This window comes from Amblyomma mixtum, chromosome 1, assembly GCF_055824585.1.
Source record: "Amblyomma mixtum isolate Tamu chromosome 1, ASM5582458v1, whole genome shotgun sequence".
Taxonomy (NCBI): Eukaryota; Metazoa; Arthropoda; class Arachnida; order Ixodida; family Ixodidae; genus Amblyomma; species Amblyomma mixtum.
In genome coordinates, this window is record NC_143012.1 from 272194520 (window position 1) to 272215779 (window position 21260).

A 21260-nucleotide genomic window follows, 5' to 3' on the forward strand; every position below is an offset into this window, starting at 1 on the left:
ATGCAAGTTTCCAAAGTGATAGTTTTATTTAAAAGTGCAGATAGAAATGATTTACGCAACTACAGGACAATTTCTATTTTGCCTATATTTTCCAAAGGCTTGAAAAAAATTATTTGTAAAAGATTGTCAAGTTTTTTTTTCAGAAACTTCATCTCGTGAGCCCATCGGAGCAAGGCTTTCTTTGTGGCAAATCTACGGAAATAGCCTTGCTGGCTCAGAAAGAAAATATCCTGAAAGCCTTTGAACTGAAACAGTTGTGTATCAGAATTTACATAGACTTTTCAAAGGCGTTTGACCGCCTTTATCACCAAACTCTCTTTTAAAAAGTTGGAACTGTATGGAATTCGCTGAACAACCCTGCGTCTCCTCCAGCTTTATCTACAGCAGCGCGTTTAGTGCGTTGGGATTGGAAACGCTACACACTCCTTTGAAGAGATCTATACCGATGTTCCTCAGGGAAGCATTCTGGGGCCGCTGCTTTTCATTTTGTACATTAATGACATAACATCTATTTCCAATAATCCTATGTACGTTATCTACGCCGATGATATTACTTTGCTCTTTCGAGGAAACGACATGCAATCACTGGTGCGCACTGTTAATGATACCCAGGTAGTATTAAATAAACAGAGTGAGTCGAACTCGCTACTCATTAATACTGAAAAATCTAAAGCCGTCCTTTTTCATCCACAACAGCGTGTGGCGCCAACAGATTATGAACTATATCGTGGCAACTGCCGAATATAACTTGTTGATAGAGCAAAATTTCTAGCTGTTCTGTTTACCGTAAACAGGTCCTTGGATGCACACTATGAGTATGTCGAAACACAACTCTGCAAAGGTGCCGGAATACTTGCCAAAATTTCGCTTTTTTCTTTCCGTTTCCATAAAGCTTATGATTTACGACACGCTCTTTCTTTCGTATCTTAATTACTGTTTTTTGGTGTGAGGAAATTCTACGCAGAAAAATGTTAGCAAAATATACCCTCTGCAAAAAAGAGCGATTCGTTGTATTGCCAATGTGAATTTTTATGCCCATACTCAAGAACTATTGCGACGTTTCAGTATTGTCCTGCTACATAACTTATGTGACTATTGTTTGAGTGTTAGGTAAACAAGTCAGTCAACAAAAAACAGTATGTGTTTTTGCAGCTAGCCGATTTAGAGGCCGATATTCTTACCCACTTCGATAGCAAGAATTTTGGCATGTTCCTAGTTATGAAACTCAACTTGGGTGCCAAATGTTGTATTATACCTTGCCGCGACTTTTAAATAGCTATTTGCCAGCAACATTGAGGTAGAAAAATGTAGCTTCCGTTTCATCAAATCCATGTTCCTGTTTTAACTTGTTAAATCTGAATTCGCAAAAGGGTCATTTTACATCATGTGCTTGTATTTGTGTTTCCTTGCACTTGTTGCACATCTATAATTAGCAGTGTATGAGTTGTTGTGTCCGCTGTATGGTCATGTACAGGGCGTCTCGGGGGCCACTCAAGCGAAGATAGTTCGCTTTTTGCCTGAACCTGCCCACATCATGATGGTGTAAATAAAATGAAATGAAATGAAACATACAAGTACCTTGTATACAAGTACTTTAATTAACAGTTCTGATGGACATTCTTCTCGCCTTCAAAGTGAAATTACCACCCGGCAGTATTAAGGTCCCCACGGCTAAAAACTTCTCATGTTACACTTTGTGGTTCAGTTGTCTTGTTCGCGTTTCATTCGTTGCTGACGGTAGATATGCCGAAATGTACATGTCCTTGCAGCCCCCCCCCCCCCCCTCATTCCCACCAGCTGTGGCAACATGTCCGCGTAATGCGATACCAAAGAAGAAAAGGGCAAACGAAGTGTACAAGCAGATGACCCTATACGACGCCATGTGTCCTCTTTTGCAATCTCTCTGGGCTGTTTGCGCCAAAGTGGTCAAATAAAGCAATCCAAAAGTTCAACTGTATTCTCTGTCGACTGCCTGTGCGAGACGCCGCTGCAGTGACACGCACACACTAAACACGAATACGGCTGTATGGGATGGATGGGTGGAAAAACTTTATTTCAGAGTCAGTCGGAGGGTCGCAGGACTTTGTCCTCTTCCCCCCTGCTATGCGTCAGCCGTAACCCCTTGGAACTCGGCGGCGGCCAAAGCTTGATTGACGATGTTTCTTTGGACTTCTGGGTCTGGGTTGTAAAATAAGAGTAAGATCTCCTCTAGCGCGCTCTATCTTAGGGGCAAAGTTTTGGAACAAATTTCGATCAGTGCTTGATGTCGGTGCACGCTAAAGATCCCCAGGCGGTCGAAATTTTTCCGGAGCCCTCCACTACGGCATCTATTTCTCTAATTCTTGTTTCACTCCCGTTTTCTTCTCTTTCCTTACGGCACGGTTCGGGTGCCCACCGAGATATGTGACACAGGTACTGCGCCATTTCCTTTCCTGAAAAACCAACCAATTTTTTGGCTGGTTTGGTTCGTTTATTGGGGCTTAACGTCCCGAAGCAACTCAGGCTATGAGGGACGCCGTAGTGAAGGGCTCCGGAAATTTCGACCATCTGGGGTTCTTTAACGTGCGCTTACATCACACAGCACACGGGCCTCTAGAATTTCGCCTCCATCGAAATTCGGCCGCCGGGGCCCTCTCGGAAACGAAAGTATAGCACCACTGCAAAGCATGGTAATTCGATGCAGTTAGCAATGAGAGAAGGCTTTTAAAACGGCCCCGGAGGTCTCCAGGTTAACAAACTGAAGAGATCGAAACCTCGGCTGAAATCTTCACAACCGCTATAGTTAAATACAAGTCAAGAAAAAAGTGCCTTTTCCCCGTCAGAGAATTTCATTCCAGCCATTGGCGTCGGTCAGTTCTCGTTAACCTGGTAGGGCCGCAAGTGAAAGGGGGTAGAACCCTCCCTGCGTTGTCAGGGATAACCATTGCTTGCACTGTCATGCCACTCCCTGCATTGTCACACTAGCAGATTCACGAGAATCGACCGACGCCTTCGGCTGGAAGGGGTCATTCGCCGGGGAAGAGCCGCCTTTTTGTTGAATTGTATCTGACTGTAGAACTTCGCATCTTTTGAAGAGGGAATTGGTTTGCGTTACCAACTGTGAGTATTCTGCAATTTTTGTGATGGACCACAACCCCAGAGCTGGGGCAGCACATCAGTACATTCGTCTTGAGCGAAATCTAGACCTGCAATACGAATCACATATGTGCGGTAAACATAAGCAATTTAAACTTGCTGGTATTAAGTAATCATGCTACTGGTCTGTGCGCGACTCCGAAATGGGGACTCGGGGTTAGTTTCACCCGTCTGGGGTTCCTTGACGTGCACCGAAGTACAGCCTTTGTCAAAAGTTTGGAGCCCAGGAGGTTTTCTTTTGAGCCACACTGTGTCGTTCTTAATGGCTCTCTAGCGCTCCAAATTTCCTGGACATGAGAAGATTTCTGGTACTGCCTCCTGTAATAGGTAGGACTTCCATGAATGCTCCTGGAGTCCCAGTATTTATATAAAGCTCGGAAGCAAACCCCCTGGGCTCTAAACTTTTGACAGACTGTACATGAGTCATTCTGCACTTTCCTCTTCTCTCATCAATACGCGGCCGCCGTGACCGGATGGTGCCCGCGACCTTTTCAGCAGAACGACATACAGTAGCTGTTCTTCAAATTTGCAGCCACAATTAGCTCACTTCGTTTCGCCTGTCTCGTCTGACTTCATCCTTATCGTATATATTTGGTGAAACCTGACAGTTATAATACCATGGTAACAAACTCAGTTTTTATTAGAAGTTATAACTACTCCTTACACTTACTTAAATAATTTTTTGCTGCCAAATGCGCGGCAGCGGCTATTAGAAAGGCCGCATATAGTGGGGGAAGGGGAGGTATTAGTTTCTTATCTACCGGATAAATTTATTCGGATAAATTTATTAAACCACCTGGGACTTCCTAACCCGCACGAAAATCTCAGTGCTCAAGCGTTCTTTGTTTTTGCAATTCGCCTCAATCGTGAGCAAACTCGGGACCTCTTTTGCTCGCGACATGCAAAATTCCCTAGGTGCGCTTTTCCACATAGCAATGGTGCCATAACAGAGATGGCCGATCATGCGTATCCGCCTGAAACAAAGCAGGCAGGACAAGTTTCTTTCTTACGAAATACGCCTCATGCATTTCATTCACACACTTAACGCCTGCCCCGCAGCCCTCGCAGTTCTTATATAATGAACTCCGCCATATTTTTATGACAACACTGTATGTGAGAAGGCGCATTTACGGAATTGGGCATATCCCCAGCACCGCAAGGCCACACAATTTGACCGGATGTTTCACCTAAGAGGTTCGGTAATCAAAAACAAAATAGGCTTTTTGAGTTGAAAGAGCGGGGGTTTTTTTTTTTTCGGCATCATTTTCAGCGGTGTAGCGCATCAGAATACAGCTAAGAAGTTCTAACTGGTAGGCTATTTGACTAATATCGAGTAGTTAACTTTTATTAACACTTCTTCTTGGGCGAGTTGGTGCATACTTGATTTGAAGAAAATAGCGCCAGAGCATGCAAACCACGAAAAGACAAGGACGAGACACAAAGCGCTAACTCACAACTAATTTTATTGAAACCAGGCAGCGCCTTTATATGGCGAAGTTTCACTGAAAAAGAGGGAGGAGGGCAGGAAAGGTAAAGATTTCAAAGCGACCATCACAGCGAGCACACATGAGCAGGCGGTAACCAAAACAAAAACAAAAAAGTTAACAAAGATTATTTAAGGGCGGCATCTAAGAATTCGAACTCGGATGAAAAAAGTGAAACAGATGGGGTGCTGACACACCTATTGCCAAGTTTTCTTATGTGAAAAGCCTCCAGACATTCACGTGCCTTCTTATCTGCGCTTTTGCCAAGAATCTTAGTCTGACTGAATCGTGCCTCGCATCCGTCGCACCCCATAATATGCGCTACCAAATGTGCATATTTATCCTTTAAATCTGATAAATTTCGGGCATGTTCCCCCAAGCGCTCGTTGATGCAACGCCCAGTCTGGCCGACATAGGTCTTCCCACACGTTAAGGGGATAGCATAGACCACTCCTGCGGAACACATGATGAATGGAGAGTCGTGCCTTATCTGGCAACCCCGCTGTCTTGAGCTGCAAATACGGGGGCACAGCTTTTTCAGCTTGTTGGGGGCGGAAAAAACGACACTCACCCCATGCCTGTTGGCCACTTTCTTCAAGTTGTGAGCAGTTTTGTGCAAGTAAGGCACCACCAACGGCTTCTGTGACCTGCAACGATCCTCTCCGGAGATTCTTCGTGTTCCTTGCTTAAGTTTCTTTAGAAGGGTCTCGCAGACAGCAGTCAACACTGAGCAGGGGAACCCAGCCGCCGAAAGCCGGCTCACCTGATTGTGGAAGCTAGCCTGCAACCGATGCGGGCACGATTTTTTTTTTCAAAGAAGACTCCAAGCAATGCGACGCTATTGCTCTTTTCACCGTCTTTGAGTGCATAGAATCATAAGGCAAAAGATCTTTCTTCGCGCGCGAGTAATAGCCCCAGCAAACATGTCTCTCAAGAAAGGTTAGTTTCAGATCTAAAAATTGTAAGACGTTAGTGTCAGGAAGTTCATGGGTGAACGTGAGCCCAAGTCCATATTTGTTAAAAGCATTTAAAACTTCACCTACTGTAGAGGGGTAGGTGAAGGAAGACTGCTTTTTTAAAAGCACTAAAAAATCGTCCACGTACCTAAAGACCTTTAACCCCCCCCCCCCCCCCCCCCATTAAAAACTATGTCCAAAGACTGGTCAACTTTCGCTAAGAAAATATCACAAAGGATGGGGGCCACACAGGAACCTATGCACACACCTTTGCGCTGCAAAAAAGGCAGGTTGTCAAAACTTATAAAAGTAGAACTAAGATAAAACTGCAATAATGCGATAAAGTTGTCAACCGACAAACCTGAAGAATTTTGAAAAGACACGTCACCGTTTGCTTCTATGCATTCCTTTACTGCCGCCAAGAGCTGGTCTTGAGGAATCGAGTAAAACAAATCTTGTACATCTTGTACGATGTACAATCTTGTAATCTTGTACGAGAATTCTTAGATGCCGCCCTTAAATAATCTTTGTTAACTTTTTTTGTTTTTGTTTTGGTTACCGCCTGCTCATGTGTGCTCGCTGTGATGGTCGCTTTGAAATCTTTACCTTTCCTGCCCTCCTCCCTCTTTTTCAGTGAAACTTCGCCATATAAAGGCGCTGCCTGGTTTCAATAAAATTAGTTGTGAGTTAGCGCTTTGTGTCTCGTCCTTGTCTTTTCGTGGTTTGCATGCTCTGGCGCTATTTTCTTCAAATCAAGTTAACTTTTAACTATTACTGTTAGTCTAGGTATTTACTGACGGGCGTTTAGCCCACCGTTAATGATATCCAAATATTTTTTTTTTTTTTTGAGTTTCGAAAATGCAGTTAACCTCAGCGCTGTGACCCAACAACTGTTGGTTACACCGCGCCAAAATACATGCGCTTTCGAGAAGCTTGCAGGTAAAGCAATCCGTCAAGTGCACGTAATTCGTCGAAATAACCAAATTTTGTTGGTCCACAGCGACTAGGGTAAATGCGTTTTCGAAATTCTAGACTGATATGGATAGTAGTTGCGGTGGGCTACACGACCCTCAATAAATAAGGAGGCTAACTGTAAGAGTTAAAAAGTTAACTACTCCAAATTTGTTAACCAGCCTACTATAGTTAGCACGCCTTAGCTGTATTCTGATGCGCTAGACTGCTGACAATACTATGAAAGAAAAAGCGCACTTCTAATTCAAACAGGTTCTTTTAAAAATTGCGGTACATCTCCGGTGAAACACCTGGTGTGTTGGTCACAAACGTTACACTCGGAAAGTTCTCCGGCTGCGTGCCACTGTGTCAGGTCTCGCAGCTGCTCGCCAGGATGCGAAGTAAAACATTGAAAGTAGCCCTGCGCTGTGGAAGTGTATTGTAGCACCAGCGACGTAGCACGTTTGTCTCCTAGAACGACTGAAGCACAAACTGATTAAAGCCACTGTCTCGGTTCTTTGTCTCATCTGTGCGTGAGTTGTCTCCGAGCCGTACACCTCGCTCCGCACAGTGCAAGACGAGAAGCGCGAAAGACGTGTACTGTCACAGGAGATAGAGGAAAAGGATAGGAGCGGAATACGACGTGGCGCTTTTCAAACGGAGCACTCGACGTGGTTGTCGTTGCAATCGCAAAAGGATTGTAGCTCAGTTACTCGCGCCAGGATCGACATCAGCGCAAACGCACAAAAGACAGCCTGAAATAACCTTTAAACTCGCGTCTGTAAAAAGAAAAAAAAATCATTTCACCTCACTCTGACTGTGAGGTTTGTTCGCCCGACATACGCGCCCGTACAAGACGACGGGCAATTCGAATCTGCGGATACATAGATTCACTTTCTTTTTCTTTCTTGCTGGTATTCTATTCGCTGCTGCCTGACGCAAGGTTCAGCACCGCTGGCAAAGCAATAACTACAGCGAGCGCCCCAGAAGCGGGCCACGGAAATATTTCCATCTTCCGGAACGTTGGCCCTATTCAGAACATTCTGCTGAAGGAACTGATCGATGTCTATTGTTAACTCCTCAAGTGGGTGAAGTGAAATGAAAGATGTAGAACGCAGCCGCCCTAAGCAGCCGGCGACCAGAAGTGTGTACGACCGCGGGCGTGATTTATTGAGCAAGCTGCCGTCGAGGGAGGCCCGTGTCGGAGGAGAAAAATGCAACCATTCACTCCGCATGTTCACACCCACGGAGCGGAGATTGCGAAAGTGGGGAACGTTTCGCTTTGTCTGCGCTCGACTCTCCTGGTCGCAGATGCTGCGCCCCCAGTGGCGCTGTTCGTACGCTTGTTAGTGCTGCCTGTTTGCCCCAAAGCAGGGCTCCTCGCAATACTGGCAGTAAAAAAAAAAAGTCAATGTAATCTACCGCCTGCTTGAAAACCAAGCGAGAGAGCAAATGAGCCTCCATAACTAAGATTTCGTGCTCCGGTTTGTGAGCTCTGCTTAATCGAGAAAGCTGACTAAAATATTTGTGAACACGCATCTTATCATGCTCAAGTATCTTCATTCATAACTATGCCAATAAAGTAATCCTGGAATTGTGTCATTTCTGGACAAAATTACGAAACGCGTTGGAGACAGTGAAGCGTCATCTGACAAAATATGACCGTGTAGAAATGTCTCAAAAATTGCACATATTGGTGGAATCTACTATGGAGGCTGCATACTGACCTCCTTCCTTCGCCCCGACTTCAGAGCAGATCAGAAAAATATCCGACCACAGTCGCGCAGTGCTCCACCCTGAAAACTGTGTCGCCTTGCTTCTTTCAAACTGCTATTTTCACCACTGGGCCCATAGTAGGTGCAGCGGTAGTAGTAGTAGTAGTAGTAGTAGTAGTAGTAGTAGTAGTAGTAGTATACTAGTAGTAGTAGTAGTAGTAGTAGTAGCAGCAGCAGTAGTAGTAGTAGTAGTACACTAGCAGTAGTAGTAGTAGCAGTAGTAGTAGTAGTAGTAGTAGTAGTAGTAGTAGTAGTAGTAGTAGTAGTAGTAGCAGTAGCAGTAGTGACAGTAGTAGTAGTGGTAGTGCACTAGCAGTAGTAGCAGTAGTAGCAGTAGTAGTAGTAGTAGTAGTAGTAGTAGTAGTAGTAGTAGTAGTAGTAGTAGTAGTAGTAGTAGCAGTAGTAGTAGTAGTAGTAGCTGTAGCAGTAGTAGTAGTAGTAGTAGTAGTAGTAGTAGCAGTAGTAGCAGTACTAGCAGTAGTAGTAGTAGTAGTAGTAGTAGTAGTAGTAGTAGTAGTAGTAGTAGTAGTAGTAGTAGTAGTAGTAGTAGTAGTAGTAGTAGTAGTAGTACTGCAATCTGGTGGTATCAGAAAAAGGTGAATTTTTGTTTTTTGTGGAATAAACGAAATGAAAAAATAGCCTGCCAGAACAACTGTGGAACAACTTACAAGGAATTCAGGCGCGCTTGTTTTGGCTATAATGGATAGCACTGGTAAGAAGCTTTGCGTCGACCGTTCAGGTATTTCAGCAGAAGCGGATGTGACCGTGTGACGGATGGTGTAGCCTTCTTGGGCCTTCTTTGTGCTCGGGTAAAAACGATAGCGCAAAGCAAAGTGTTCCTTTCTGCGAAACAGTGACCGACTGCCTGAGTAAAAAAAAAAAGTACAGAATGAAGCACAGCTTGGAGCGCAGCGGAGGCAGGTACAGAGAGACCCATTCGTTCCGAACTCGGACAGTTGACGGACGTCTACTGATGGGAAATCCGCTGATCCGCAATGACGCGCGTCAGCTGAAGACGACGCCGCAGCTGGCCACGAGAAACAACCGGAAACAGGGAAGATGTAAGCGCGCCGTTTCCGCTCGGTTTCTCCACTGTGACCCACAAAAAGGCCAGACAGAGTTTTCCACATACCTCTTGCGAAAAGGCAAGGCACAGAGTTTTCTAGGGGCAAAATAATGAAAAAAGCTGGCAGTGAGCTCGAGAGGGATTTTTTTTTTTTTTGCAGGGCGGAGGGGGGGGGGGGGGGGGGGGGGGGGGGCAGTATTCACTGAGCCGAAAGAGGCCGAGAGTCGATGAAGTTGCAAGAAAGCACATGCTAACGTACTCAGAGCGATCGCAGAGCAAGGGAAATTGAGTGTTACAGATCCAAATTCAGCCGACAAGGTATGATTTCCACTCACAGCTTGTGTCAAAAATGTCCGGCCCTGAAGATTCGCTGTCGATCCACTTTAGGCACTGCTGCGGATCGAAACCTATCGAGGGTGAGCAGATCCTCACCTTTGCGGAGCTCTGCCCCTTTAAAGGTGTTGTAAGTATCCTACTGCACGGCTCATCAAAGAAGCCTTGTGGGCCAGAAACTTTCGACAAACGCTAGATTCGGGATGTAAGGAATCGCCGCAACTCGGAGCACAAATGTCGCAGGTCGAGCGCCCCTTACAGTTCAGACAGACACGGTTTGAACCAACCGGCATGTACTTTCTCGTGTTATAATGTCCTCAGGCATTCTCACAAAATGACGTGTCTTCTCTGATTGGTCCGTTCAAACAATACATTATTCTGGCAGATCACATGACACTACGAGCCGCTACCGTTTTTTCCTATTTCGTGTGGCATTGTATACATGTTTTTCAAAGGTGTAAAGCTCATGGCCATTACCAACTGCGGGGTGTGTCTTATTATGGCTGAAAAAGTTTCGTTTGCGCTAAAAAGCAGCATAGTATGAGGGTGAAAGTTCTCTCGCTCCTATGTATTGCCTATGGATGCGTTCATATAGTCCCGCGTCCATAGGTCTCAGCATTAACTCGCTGGGCGGGTTTGCAAGGTATGCCTATATTTAGCGCCACTAGCGTCGTTTCCAGTGTCAGTGTATGCGCTGCTGTAGTGAGCACCGTAAAAAAACAAGCAGCTTCTCCCCGTATAGTATACAAAGCTGCATCGCACGCAGTTTTACTTTTCTCGACGGTGTCCTCAAGTCTAGGACTGTTTGTCACGCGTTTCGTGTTCCGCTATAGCCGTGCCGTTAGCGACGCGATTCTACCTGAAATCTTTCACAGAAATCGCGTCCATCACGGTGCCTGTCGAAATACTGCATCGCGCCAGCGTGCATTTGCTGCGCATCATATTCTAAGCCTGCGTTTGACACTATTCATACAAGAAAAAAAAACGCTTTTTTTGAAGTCTGACATACATTACGGGGGTGCGAGTGTGTAGGACCACGCTTTATTGCTTGTTTGTGTCTTCTCGGCCTTCGGACATCTTCGACGCTTCAAGAGGAGTGTCTGCGCATGCGCCGCTGCACAACGACCGTGCGGTGTTTCTCCGCTGCGAAGAAGTCCCAGCGGGAGGGCACGAAGCTTTTCCGTACAGCTTCCCCAGACTTGAAGGTGGAAAGACAAGGGAGGAGCGATCTCGCGTGATTCTCGAGGGAACGGGAAAACAAAAGAGGGCTGAATGCGGGTGTGTGCTTTGTTTACCCCAGAGAACAGGCCAAGTAAACTATAGCGTCACTGTTGCACCCGTTCAGTCTTCCGTTGATTTATTCGCCAGCTCGTTGACTCGGTGCAAACACCTGTGTCGCGTTCCGCCTCGCAGTCGGTGTCAGTTATTGTGACACCGCGTTTTTCCTTGCCTCGGGAGGACACGCTCGTCTAGGAAAACTCAATGTGACGTCTTCGCGCAATTTCTCCATTTTTGTTTCGCTTTGTCTCAGTCAGCTTGAAAACGAAAGGGTAGGGGGGGGGGGGGGGGGGCAGAAAGAAATGACTGAGCATGTGCGTATTGCCTTTCTAAATGTTATGCTGACTGGATTTTATTCATTTTTCTGAGTCACGTTAGGTATTATATCAATGTATAAATACCTTAAGTGTCCGTGAACTGACTCAATGGAGACTTCCTATCTTTATGATAGAGTTTAGAGTTTACTGAAAAAAATTATTAATCAAGTTTTTTCAGGCATACATGGACACCCCCCGTCAAAAGTATACGGTCCAAGGGGTCTGCTTGTGAGGCCTGCTGCATGCCTTGTAATGCATCCTCAGCGACCGTGACCTCTCGAAAGAGGAATGGGTTCGCGTACTCATATCCTCCCAAGCGTTGGACTGCTACATTTGCTAGGAAGCCCCGTTAAACAGATTAGAAGCAAACTTGGGCTATATACTTTTGACGGGGGCTGCACATCACATGTCTGAGGAAAAGAAAAAAAAAAGCGGCAATATAGCGGCTTGACGCTGCTTCCCTCTCCTGAACTACATCGGCAGCAGAGATAACAAAGAGCCTTCGGTGATAAAAGTTTTGAATGTAATTAATGCTTTTTTTTAATTCTAGGCTACATTCTTCGTAGTTACCGAAACTTTCCTTGTAACTATAGCGCTTGTGCCGTTTTTTTTTTCTTGGTTCCTGCATTGTAATTCCTCTTTTCCTGACATCCAGTTTTTTCTGTACATCAAGCGAAAATGTGCGCGTCCTCAGTTTGTATGCTTTAGCATACATCTATATGCATCTATATGCTATATGCTATATGCTATATGCTCTGTAGCATCTATATGTTACGCAAGCACCGCCTAGCGGCGCTACTGCTCCTGACAGGGAGCGCCATCTCTGCAGAAAAGTAGAACAATAACCAACTGGGCGTTTTCTCCTGGTACTGTGGCATTCCCGCTCGCTTCCACGCACGTGCAGAGCTCTCACTTTGCATCTGTGGCGCGTCACAGTGTACCGCCTGGAGTGCGGCTTCAAAAAGGTCAGCCAGCTTGACAGCTATTTCCGTAAAGCAAACTTGATCAAAGGCGAAAAGCTAGTTTCTCCCGTGCACTCTGTGTAGCAGACGATTGACAACGACGAAGCACGGGAAGCCCGCTTCACAAGTGAGCGATCAGACCACGTACGACGTGTACTAGGTCTGTCATTTTGTTTATGCTCAAAATACCGATTGTTCTATAAGCACTGCTCATTGAAGCTGTACACTCGATCGGTGTTCTCCGTTGTCAAATATGAGGCATGTATACGCTTTGGTTGTTTTGATATGGCATTCTTGCAGAAGGAATCGTGCACTGTCGGGGACAACAGCTTACGATCATGGAATACTATCCACTGAAAAGCCTCAGAAGGTATGAGCCACGCGTGCTCCGTTGGTGTGTCATTGAAGTTAGTTGCAAAATTAGGAGCCACTTTGGCGACTAAAGTGGTGCAAGGCGAAAGCCTGAGTACAGCATTCTGCCACGAATGTGGTTGTGAATGATGATTCAAGTGCTGCCAGCGAATGACGCGTCCATTGGCTGTCTGCTTGTGTCACTGATGTGTGGTTAAGATGTTGAGCTTCGCCTCTAAGAGTGGAAGGCGACAGCGTCTTGAAACGCTGCCAGGGAGTCCACAGAACGCCATCGCCCATTCGGTTCTACGCCTTGCTGGAGGGTAAATTTATTTTTGAGGAAAGGAAATGTATCTCTCTCTCTAGCATATCTGGGTGGACACCTGAACCTCGCCGTAAGGGAAGGGGGAAGATGGGAGTGAACGAAGACGCCGTTAGCTAGACGCGCCTTTGTTCATTCCAAATCGTTCAGCTTGCATGGCGGAGTGGCTAGCGTGCTCGTGTCGCACTCCGGAGACCCTGGTTCGATTCCCCAACTCTCTCAATTCCGTATTCGGTTTTATTGATTTATGTGGTCTGACTGGAAAGGTTAATCAGGCTATTTGATATTTGTACTATTGCAATTCTATCCATCGCGTTCTGTCATTCACCTCTCAAATGTTGGAACTGTCTGGGATGTTCGACACAATGTATATGAAACGAGAAACTGGGTGGAGAAGTAGGTGGTGGTGGAGCGAACGAGGGTTCGGCCGGTTATCTGTTTTTTTTTTTTTCAGCAGCGTCTGTTTTTGAGCACGTGGTTCTTTATATTCTTTTCTTTTCCTCTTCTGACCTCTTTATTCTTCTCTATTTTAGTAGGCTAATTGATTTAATTAAGCAATTAACTAAACTCGGTCCCTTTTAGTTGGAGCATCACTATACGATCCCTTTAATTGGTTGCATGGTTACTAGCCAAAGTACAATTGGCCCCATTTGAAATTCGCGCCCTGTGACGTCACGGCCGTTTCGACCAATTGAAAAGCGTGACATTTTCTGTCGACATCTCATGCTTACAACGATGAGGCATTAAAGGCTTCCGCCTTAAAAATCTGCACTGTGCATGGGACATGTGGCTGAATATCTGGATAACAGGGAAAGGCGGGCTAGTCGGTGGTTCGTATTTGTTTGCATACTAGCGTGGTTACACTATACATAAAAAATTAGGAGTCACTTTGGCGACTAAAGTGGTGCAAGGCGAAAGCCTGAGTACAGCATTCTGCCCCGAATGTGGTTGTGAATGATGATTCAAGTGCTACCAGCGAATGACGCGTCCATTGGCTGTCTGCGTGTGTTACTGATGTGTGGTTAACATGTTAAGCTTCGCCTGTAAGAGTGGAACGCGACAGCGTCTTGCAACGCTGCCAGGGAGTCCACAGAACGCCATCGCCAATTCGGCTGTACGCCTTGCTGGATGGTAAATTTATTTTTTGAGGAAAGGAAATGTATCTCTCTCGCATATCTGGGTGGACACCTGCACCTCGCCGTAAGGGAAAGGGGGAAGATGGGAGTGAACGAAGACGCCGTATTAGCTAGACGCGCCTTTGTTCATTCCAAACCATTCAGCTAGCATTACGGAGTGGCTAGCGTGCTCGTATCGCACTCCGGAGACCCTGGTTCGATTCCCCAACTCGACCAATTTCGTTCTCGGTTTTATTGATTTATGCGGTCTAACTAGAAAGGTTAATTAGGCTATTTCATATTTATATCATTGTATTTCTATCCATCGTGTTCTGTCATTCACCTGTCAAATGTTGGAACTGTCTAGGATGTGGGGAAGTGCGTGGTGGTGGAGCGAACGCGGCTTCGTACTTATCTGTTTTTTTCAGCAGCGTCTCCTTCCGCGGACGCTGTTGTCGCTGCGACGCGCGTCTTTCTTTTCTTTTCCTCTGTCTTCTGACCAGGCTAATTGATTAATTAAGCAATTAACTAAGCTCAGTCCCACTTAGTTGGAGCATCACTATATGATCCCTTTGATTGGTTGCATGGTTACTAGCCAAAGTACAATTGGCCCCATTTGAAATTCGCGCACTGTGACGTCACGAGCATTTCGACCAATTGAAAAGCGTGACATTTTCTGTCGACAACAACTGCTTACAACGATGAGGCATTAAAGGCTTCCGCCTTAAAAGCTGTAGAGGCAACTTTGAGAAGGCAGTTGTGCTCTATATCCGGGGACAAACGTCTGCGTTGTCTCATTTTTCTTTCTCTCGTAAGCTGGCGTGGTCATGCCTGGAGAAGAGATCTTTTCGTTGAACAAGAGAAGTGCACATGCAAAGCTGGAGTTACAGCTCACCGCAAGCACGAAGCTGCAGTGTGCCTTCATGTGAATAACTACGAAGAAAATTCATGCACCAGCCAGCCCCAGAAATGGGGCAAGCCAAGTGGAAAGCCAAAGAGGCGTCTAGAACAGGATAAAAGTCTTCATGTTCAGACATGTTGTGTGCCTGGACCGCCTGGACGCACAATTTTTTCTTCAGTGGCCTTAATTCGTCATCTAGTCACATTTGCTACGCGCACACGTTTAGGACGCTTTCGTTTCCCTGGGACAAGAAAAATACTGCTTCGGCTTCCTTAAACGCTTGATAGATGTCTTGAGGCTGCTATACACAGATCTAGAAGCTAGTCTCGCAGTCAACGACCAGCTAACTGACCCCATACCAGTGAGCCGAGGTATGCGCCAGGGGTTCCCGCTGTCTTCAGTTCTCTTCATCCTTTGCATAGAACCGTTGTTGCAACAGATCCAAAGTTGCAATCGGATACGTGGCTTCCCTCCTCGAGGCCTGGGCGAGGTTAGAGTAGCAGCGTGTGCTGATGATGTCACTCTTTTTATTGGAACACTGACAGTTATAGATCAATCCTGCAGCCTTTTCACACCTACAGCTGCCTGCCAGGTGCGCGCCTCAATCCAGCTAAAAGCTCATTGTTACGCTTTGGGTGCTTTGAGGATAAATTCCCTGATGGTGTCCAATTGGTAGACAGAGTAAAAGTCCTAGGTGTCACGCTTCTAGCCTCAGGTGAAGTAGCCAGTACCGCCTGTAATGAAATAAAGCGCAAGGCTGCACAGCAGATCGAGGTTGCCAGAACTTTTCACCTACCGTTTTCTGAACGACCATACCTTACTAAAACCAGCATTGTAGCATCTCTCTTCTATGTCACTAAAATTGCACGCCCTCCTCGCCGCGTACTCCAGAGGTTAGCCACCGTGTGTGGCTCTTTCTTTTGGGACTGACAGGCAGAGAGCGTAGCAAGGGTCCTTTTTCGCTTGGCAACAAACATGTGTGGTTTCAGCATTCCAGACCTCGAAGTTATGTGTCGTGTGTTGGCCTTGTGGGATCTCATCTTAGACACAATGTACCGAGGCAGACAACTTACGGCATACCTGATGGGAACGTCGCGCCGTGTTTTCGAACTATCAGATTGGAACGTCCCGGCGGTCCAGAAGTCACCAGCATTCTACCCAGCATGTGGCGACATCATTACATTTTCTGGAGAACAGCCAGCCTGAATGTGAACTGAGAGAACTATCTGCGAGTGAAACGTGTGAATATGTAGCGTTTCACACCCAAGATGAAGACCAGCGCTGGAAAGCGCTCAAAAGAAAGCGGAAACACAGAGATACTGCCTCCCTCCCCGCAGGCGTTTGCAACTTACTTGGCTTCGAGAATGGAAAGCGCGGCCCACAGCCGACCGCCTTGCGGCATGGGGCGTGGCACCCTCCGCCTCATGCGCGCAAAGCGGTCGAACTGAAACTTTAAATCATGCTGTTTATGAATGCCCAGTCGCACGCAACTTTTGGCGTTTGGTAACGCGCATGTTTCAAATACGTATGCAATGGCAGAGTCACCACAGAGATGCCATTGTCCAACTAATAATGTGCATTGGTGCATATGTGCTTTGGAAACGGACGGACTGGCTCGTTTGCCGGGACGCCCGCAGAAAGCTATGTTTCCCCGGCAGTATCGCCTGAGAACACTTTTACTTAAACACTTGAGCGGGGAACTTGTTGTAATCGGGGAGAAAGTCTTCCTCCTGCGCTGGTCGACGAGGCTCATTGTCGTCGGAAAGAAAAGAGTGACCGTGCCCATCCGTTCGTACTTAGGAAGGCTGGCGAGTGTTCATAATTTTTCCCCGCACTGTATACATAAGCACGTGCTGCAGCTGCATAAAGCTAGCTCGTGCAAACTTAAACCGTGGAAGGGACCAAATTGTGATGTTATTGCAACTATAACCTAAGCCATAGTGCACATTTGTTGGAATACTGTGTATGTTATATTGTGATACCCATTGAAATCAGTCCAATCTTGGGAAACAGATGAACATATCCTTTGCACTGCTGATTGTTTGGAAATAATGAATTCTCTTAAATCGGCGGACGCGGTTTTGCGCCGCGCGTCTTTATCTATGATTCCTCCTCTCTGCACGTGGCAGCGATTGTGAATCAGTTCGGGTGTGACGTCATCACTCTCTAAATTTTGCGTCATCATATCACGTCATAACGAACGCTGGCGGCCCGGGTTCGATTCCCACCAAGACCCCAGTTTCCTGTTCTTATCTTTATTAAATTTTCATTTCATTCTAATGTCTCATGACGTCATATGACCGATGACGTCACAGGGGACCAACTTCCGGCAACACATTTTGCGGACACTTCCGGCGTCGTCAACATGGCCTTCTAATGCTTTTACATTAAAATAAATAAGTAAAACTCGTCAAACCCGCCCAGTGGACGTGAGATACCGAAAATACACTCGGATTGAGCTGCTGCTCACACGACATGGTTTCCGCAGCGATTACAATGTGTTATATCTGTAGTCATGCAAGCGCAACCATGGCGCTCAAAACAGCTGTCGAAGCAGGCGTCTTTCCACTGATTTTTTTTTTTCTTTCGCTTAACCAAGTCACAGCGCGCTTATTGGAATGCGCTCTTGGCGCAAGAACTGACGACGCTCCACTCGACGCTACAAGAACAACGTTTAATGATGCACTGCGTACAAACAACACACTGGCCCACTATGATGTGAGAGAGACAAACTCGCAGTTCTGGAGACAGAGTTGGGACACTGCTGACAGCAGCACACACAGTTGAGTCAACGTCTGGCAAGGCGTGCTCACGAAGGATCCCGTCGGTAGCGCAGGCGTTTACGTTTCACATGGCTCGCACAGCAAAAGGGGCGCGAGCGACACATTCTCGGTCTTTGTTTTTATAAAGTTCAGGGATTTATTATGAACAATGTCAACGGAGGGGAGCGACGGCCACCTCAAGCGAGACATATGTACCAGACCTGCCTTTTTATTTATTTTTTTTACGGATGAAAGTTGAAGAAATGCACGGCGCTAAATAGAACCGCCGCTCGCCCCCTCCCTCCAGAGTTACCTCTAAATCAGCCACCAGTAAAACTAGAAGCTGCCTGAGCATAAAAACAAAGAGCTGCTTCGCAGCGATGGAGGCGCTGGCGACGTGCTTTCAGTCATGTGCCTACAGGTGCTCCAGTTGCGCGAAAACTTTAATATAGGAATAAATGCGCCGGACGTTGCGTCAACTTCGAGGTCCTTCCGGAGACTGTCCAACGAATGCATTACTTGATATTTGGTATCTGCGAGTGCCGCGCTCATTTCAAAGGACGTTAAAAGAGTTAGATGTTGAGCTAGTTGGTTTTCTGACAGATTATTCATCTTTTCATCACAAACACAACACGACACAGAAAGGAAGAAAGAAAGAAAGTAAGAAAGAAAAAAGAAAGAAAGAAAGAAAGAAAGAAAGAAAGAAAGAAAGAAAGAAAGAAAGAAAGAAAGAAAGAAAGAAAGAAAGAAAGAAAGAAAGAAAGAAAGAAAGAAAGAAAGAAAGAAAGAAAGAAAGAAAGAAAGAAAGAAAGAAAGAAAGAAAGAAAGAAAGAAAGAAAGAAAGAAAGAAAGAAAGAAAGAAAGAAAGAAAGCGCCTGTGTTTGTCTTTCTTGCTGTGTCGTGCTGCGTTTGCGCACGAAAGATGAATATTTCAAAAGACGCTCATCAAAGTCCGAATTCAAGAATGCCTGGCTGTAAGTAGCTCCTTCTCATAAAAATAAAACTTTTTTTTCACAAGCACGAACTTTCTTTCGCTCGTACTTAGGTTATGCCCTATGTTAAGCCATATATGGAGGAAGAGATGCTCAAAATCTTCAGCGATCAAAGCCCGACTGTGTGGTAGCTGGTAAAGCATAACTGGTGCCCTGGATATATAACCATACACCCATGCGGAAATATTTGCCTCCCTGAATTGTATTCCACTAAATAACTTTCTCACAAACTAACCTCACAAAAGGCACGCTAAGAAACGAAAGAATATTTTCCGTTCCTGACTGAGGGATCCGTTCGTCGAACCGCTTCGCTGTACACGTTAACACCTTTGAAGATCGTCTGAAGGGTAAGTGCAAAAGCTTGAAAAATGGCTTACGCTGTCCTGTTTTTTAGCTTAAGTACGCATCTAATGTGAAAAGATGTCACGAGGACTTCACACCGAATAACTGCACTCCTTGCCAGCCAGCGAGGCTACCGCCTGCGGTGCCAGCGGTAACCGCCGTCTTTGTGGATGATGTAGACAACCTTGTGGCTACCGTGACCTCCATAGTCGTCGTGGCCGTCGCGATGCACGTAGTGCTTGTGGTGCACCGTCTTGGTGTGGTGGTGCACCGGAATATATACTTTGTGCAAGTGGTGCACGTTGTGGATCTTGTGCTTGGTGTGGTGCTTGTGGTACACCCTGTAAAACAGCGATAAGGTTATGGATTAATTGCGCTTAAACATCGGCTGCATTAGGGGCATGCCGCATACCTTTGTCAAAGATTAAAGAAGCATCAAGCCGGCTGTGAATCGTAATCTTTGAGAAAAGCTTCCGTACTGCACGCGTTAATCGGGCTCCAATCGCCCCACAGCGCACTTATTTTACTGTAAAGACGTGGCCATAGGCGCAGTGCATTGTGATCATGACTCCAGTATTCACCTGTAGGGTTCAATTAGAATGTTATCTGAATGGGCCGAAAAGTGGGTGCTGAGAAAAATATGCCTTATGCCTTCATATGTAATTGTGGTGGGCTTGCGATCTGTTATATTGTGGGTAGACTATAGATATAAGAACTAAATGAAATCAAGGTTGACAGAAGATGATGAGCTTCAGCATGTTCGCCGTTGGGATACGTAATTGGTGACTTAAATGCATAGTTAAAGGGAAACTGCATAGGTTTTAGAAATCAGCGATCTTGAGAGGGTCGAATGTGTGAAACTAGCAGGTAAAGCATGCGAAGTCTTTTTGGGCTAGCACTTGAAATAGGGAAGTAATCGCCGATTAAAATCTGGACACCCTTCAAGCTTCTCCGCAACGCACAACGCCAAGTGGGGGGGGGGGCGCATGGTGACGTCATCGAAGGTGGCGGTACATTTCCACCGCACAAACGCCTGCTTTGAAGGAAAAAACCAACGCCACCGAAGGCAAACCCTGCCGAGAGTTGTTTGGCAGCGTCTAACAAGTCAGGGCAGGGTGTGGCTGACGACAGCGGTAACTTGAAATCATACCTTCCATGACGTCACGCTGAATTTTCCTGCACTCCTCCAGTGCATTGAGGAAAAGCGCAAAATTCATTCGTCGATTACGTCACTATTTTATATCCTAGTGCAAAAACACTTGGCGTGCTTTATCTACATTCTATATAGATTTGAATCCTTGAATATCGCGAAATTCTCAAAAAAGTGCTGCAGTTGCTTTTTAACGATGAGCTATCAGAGAACGAAGGAAAGGGAACAGGCCATGAAACCACCCGTCCGTTCATATACATGGGGCCTGTGTACCTGTACCTGTCTGTACATAAATTGACCCGTATGCGTGACTTCAGGAAGACCTGGCACGCAACTCTGTGTGTGCTACTTCGTAAACGCCTGCAACACGTCTGCAAGTGTGACTTCTTGGAGACTTGCTACAGGTCTGCATGTGTGACTTGATGAAGGCCTGCGACATGTCGATTTCTTTGACTACATTTTTTAAAAGGCGCAACAGATGAAGGACCAGAGAAAGAAAGACACAGGACAGCCGCTTCATATATCTTTCTTTCTCTGGTCCCTCGTCTGTTGCGCTGTTTTACAATGACCCTGCACCAATCAGCCCAACTCAACGTTTTGCTAAACCATATTTATGTGTGACTTCATAGAGGCATGCGACTAGTCTGCGTTCGTCACTTCGTAGATGGCTCCGATTCGTCTGCATGCGGGGCTTTGTAGAGGCTGTAAGAAAGATATGCATATGCGCTACTCCATAGAGGCTTGCGACGCAGGTCTGCATGCCTAACTTCGTAGAGCTTTGTGTGTGCCACTTTGTAGAGGCCTGCGCCACGTCTGCGTTCATCGCTTCGTATATGGCCGAAATTCGTCTGCATGCGGGACTTCGTTGAGGCTCGTGTGTGTGACCTTGTAGAGGCATCTGACACGTAAGCATGTGTTACTTGTAGATGCACGTGGCACATTTCCCTATGGGACATCTTACTAGCCTGCGACATGTAGAACTTGTGCGTGACTCCGTCAGACCTTGCTGTGACCCGTCTGTGCAACACTTGGGAGAAGACCTGTATGCACGTGTGACTCCGTAGGAAC

General features: G+C 46.1%; 1 protein-coding gene across 2 annotated transcripts in view; it reads right to left on the reverse strand.

The window, feature by feature from the left end:
• Positions 1 to 18521: 18521 nt before the first annotated feature.
• LOC149371693 (uncharacterized) overlaps positions 18522 to 21260 on the reverse strand; it is a 34791-nt gene continuing 32052 nt past the window's right edge. For both annotated transcript variants that reach the window (XM_089565936.1, XM_089565935.1), the window contains one exon: positions 18522 to 19383. In XM_089565936.1, the coding sequence (XP_089422062.1) occupies positions 19173 to 19383 (211 nt within the window). In that variant the 3' untranslated portion in view covers positions 18522 to 19172. The remainder of the gene's footprint in view (positions 19384 to 21260) is intronic.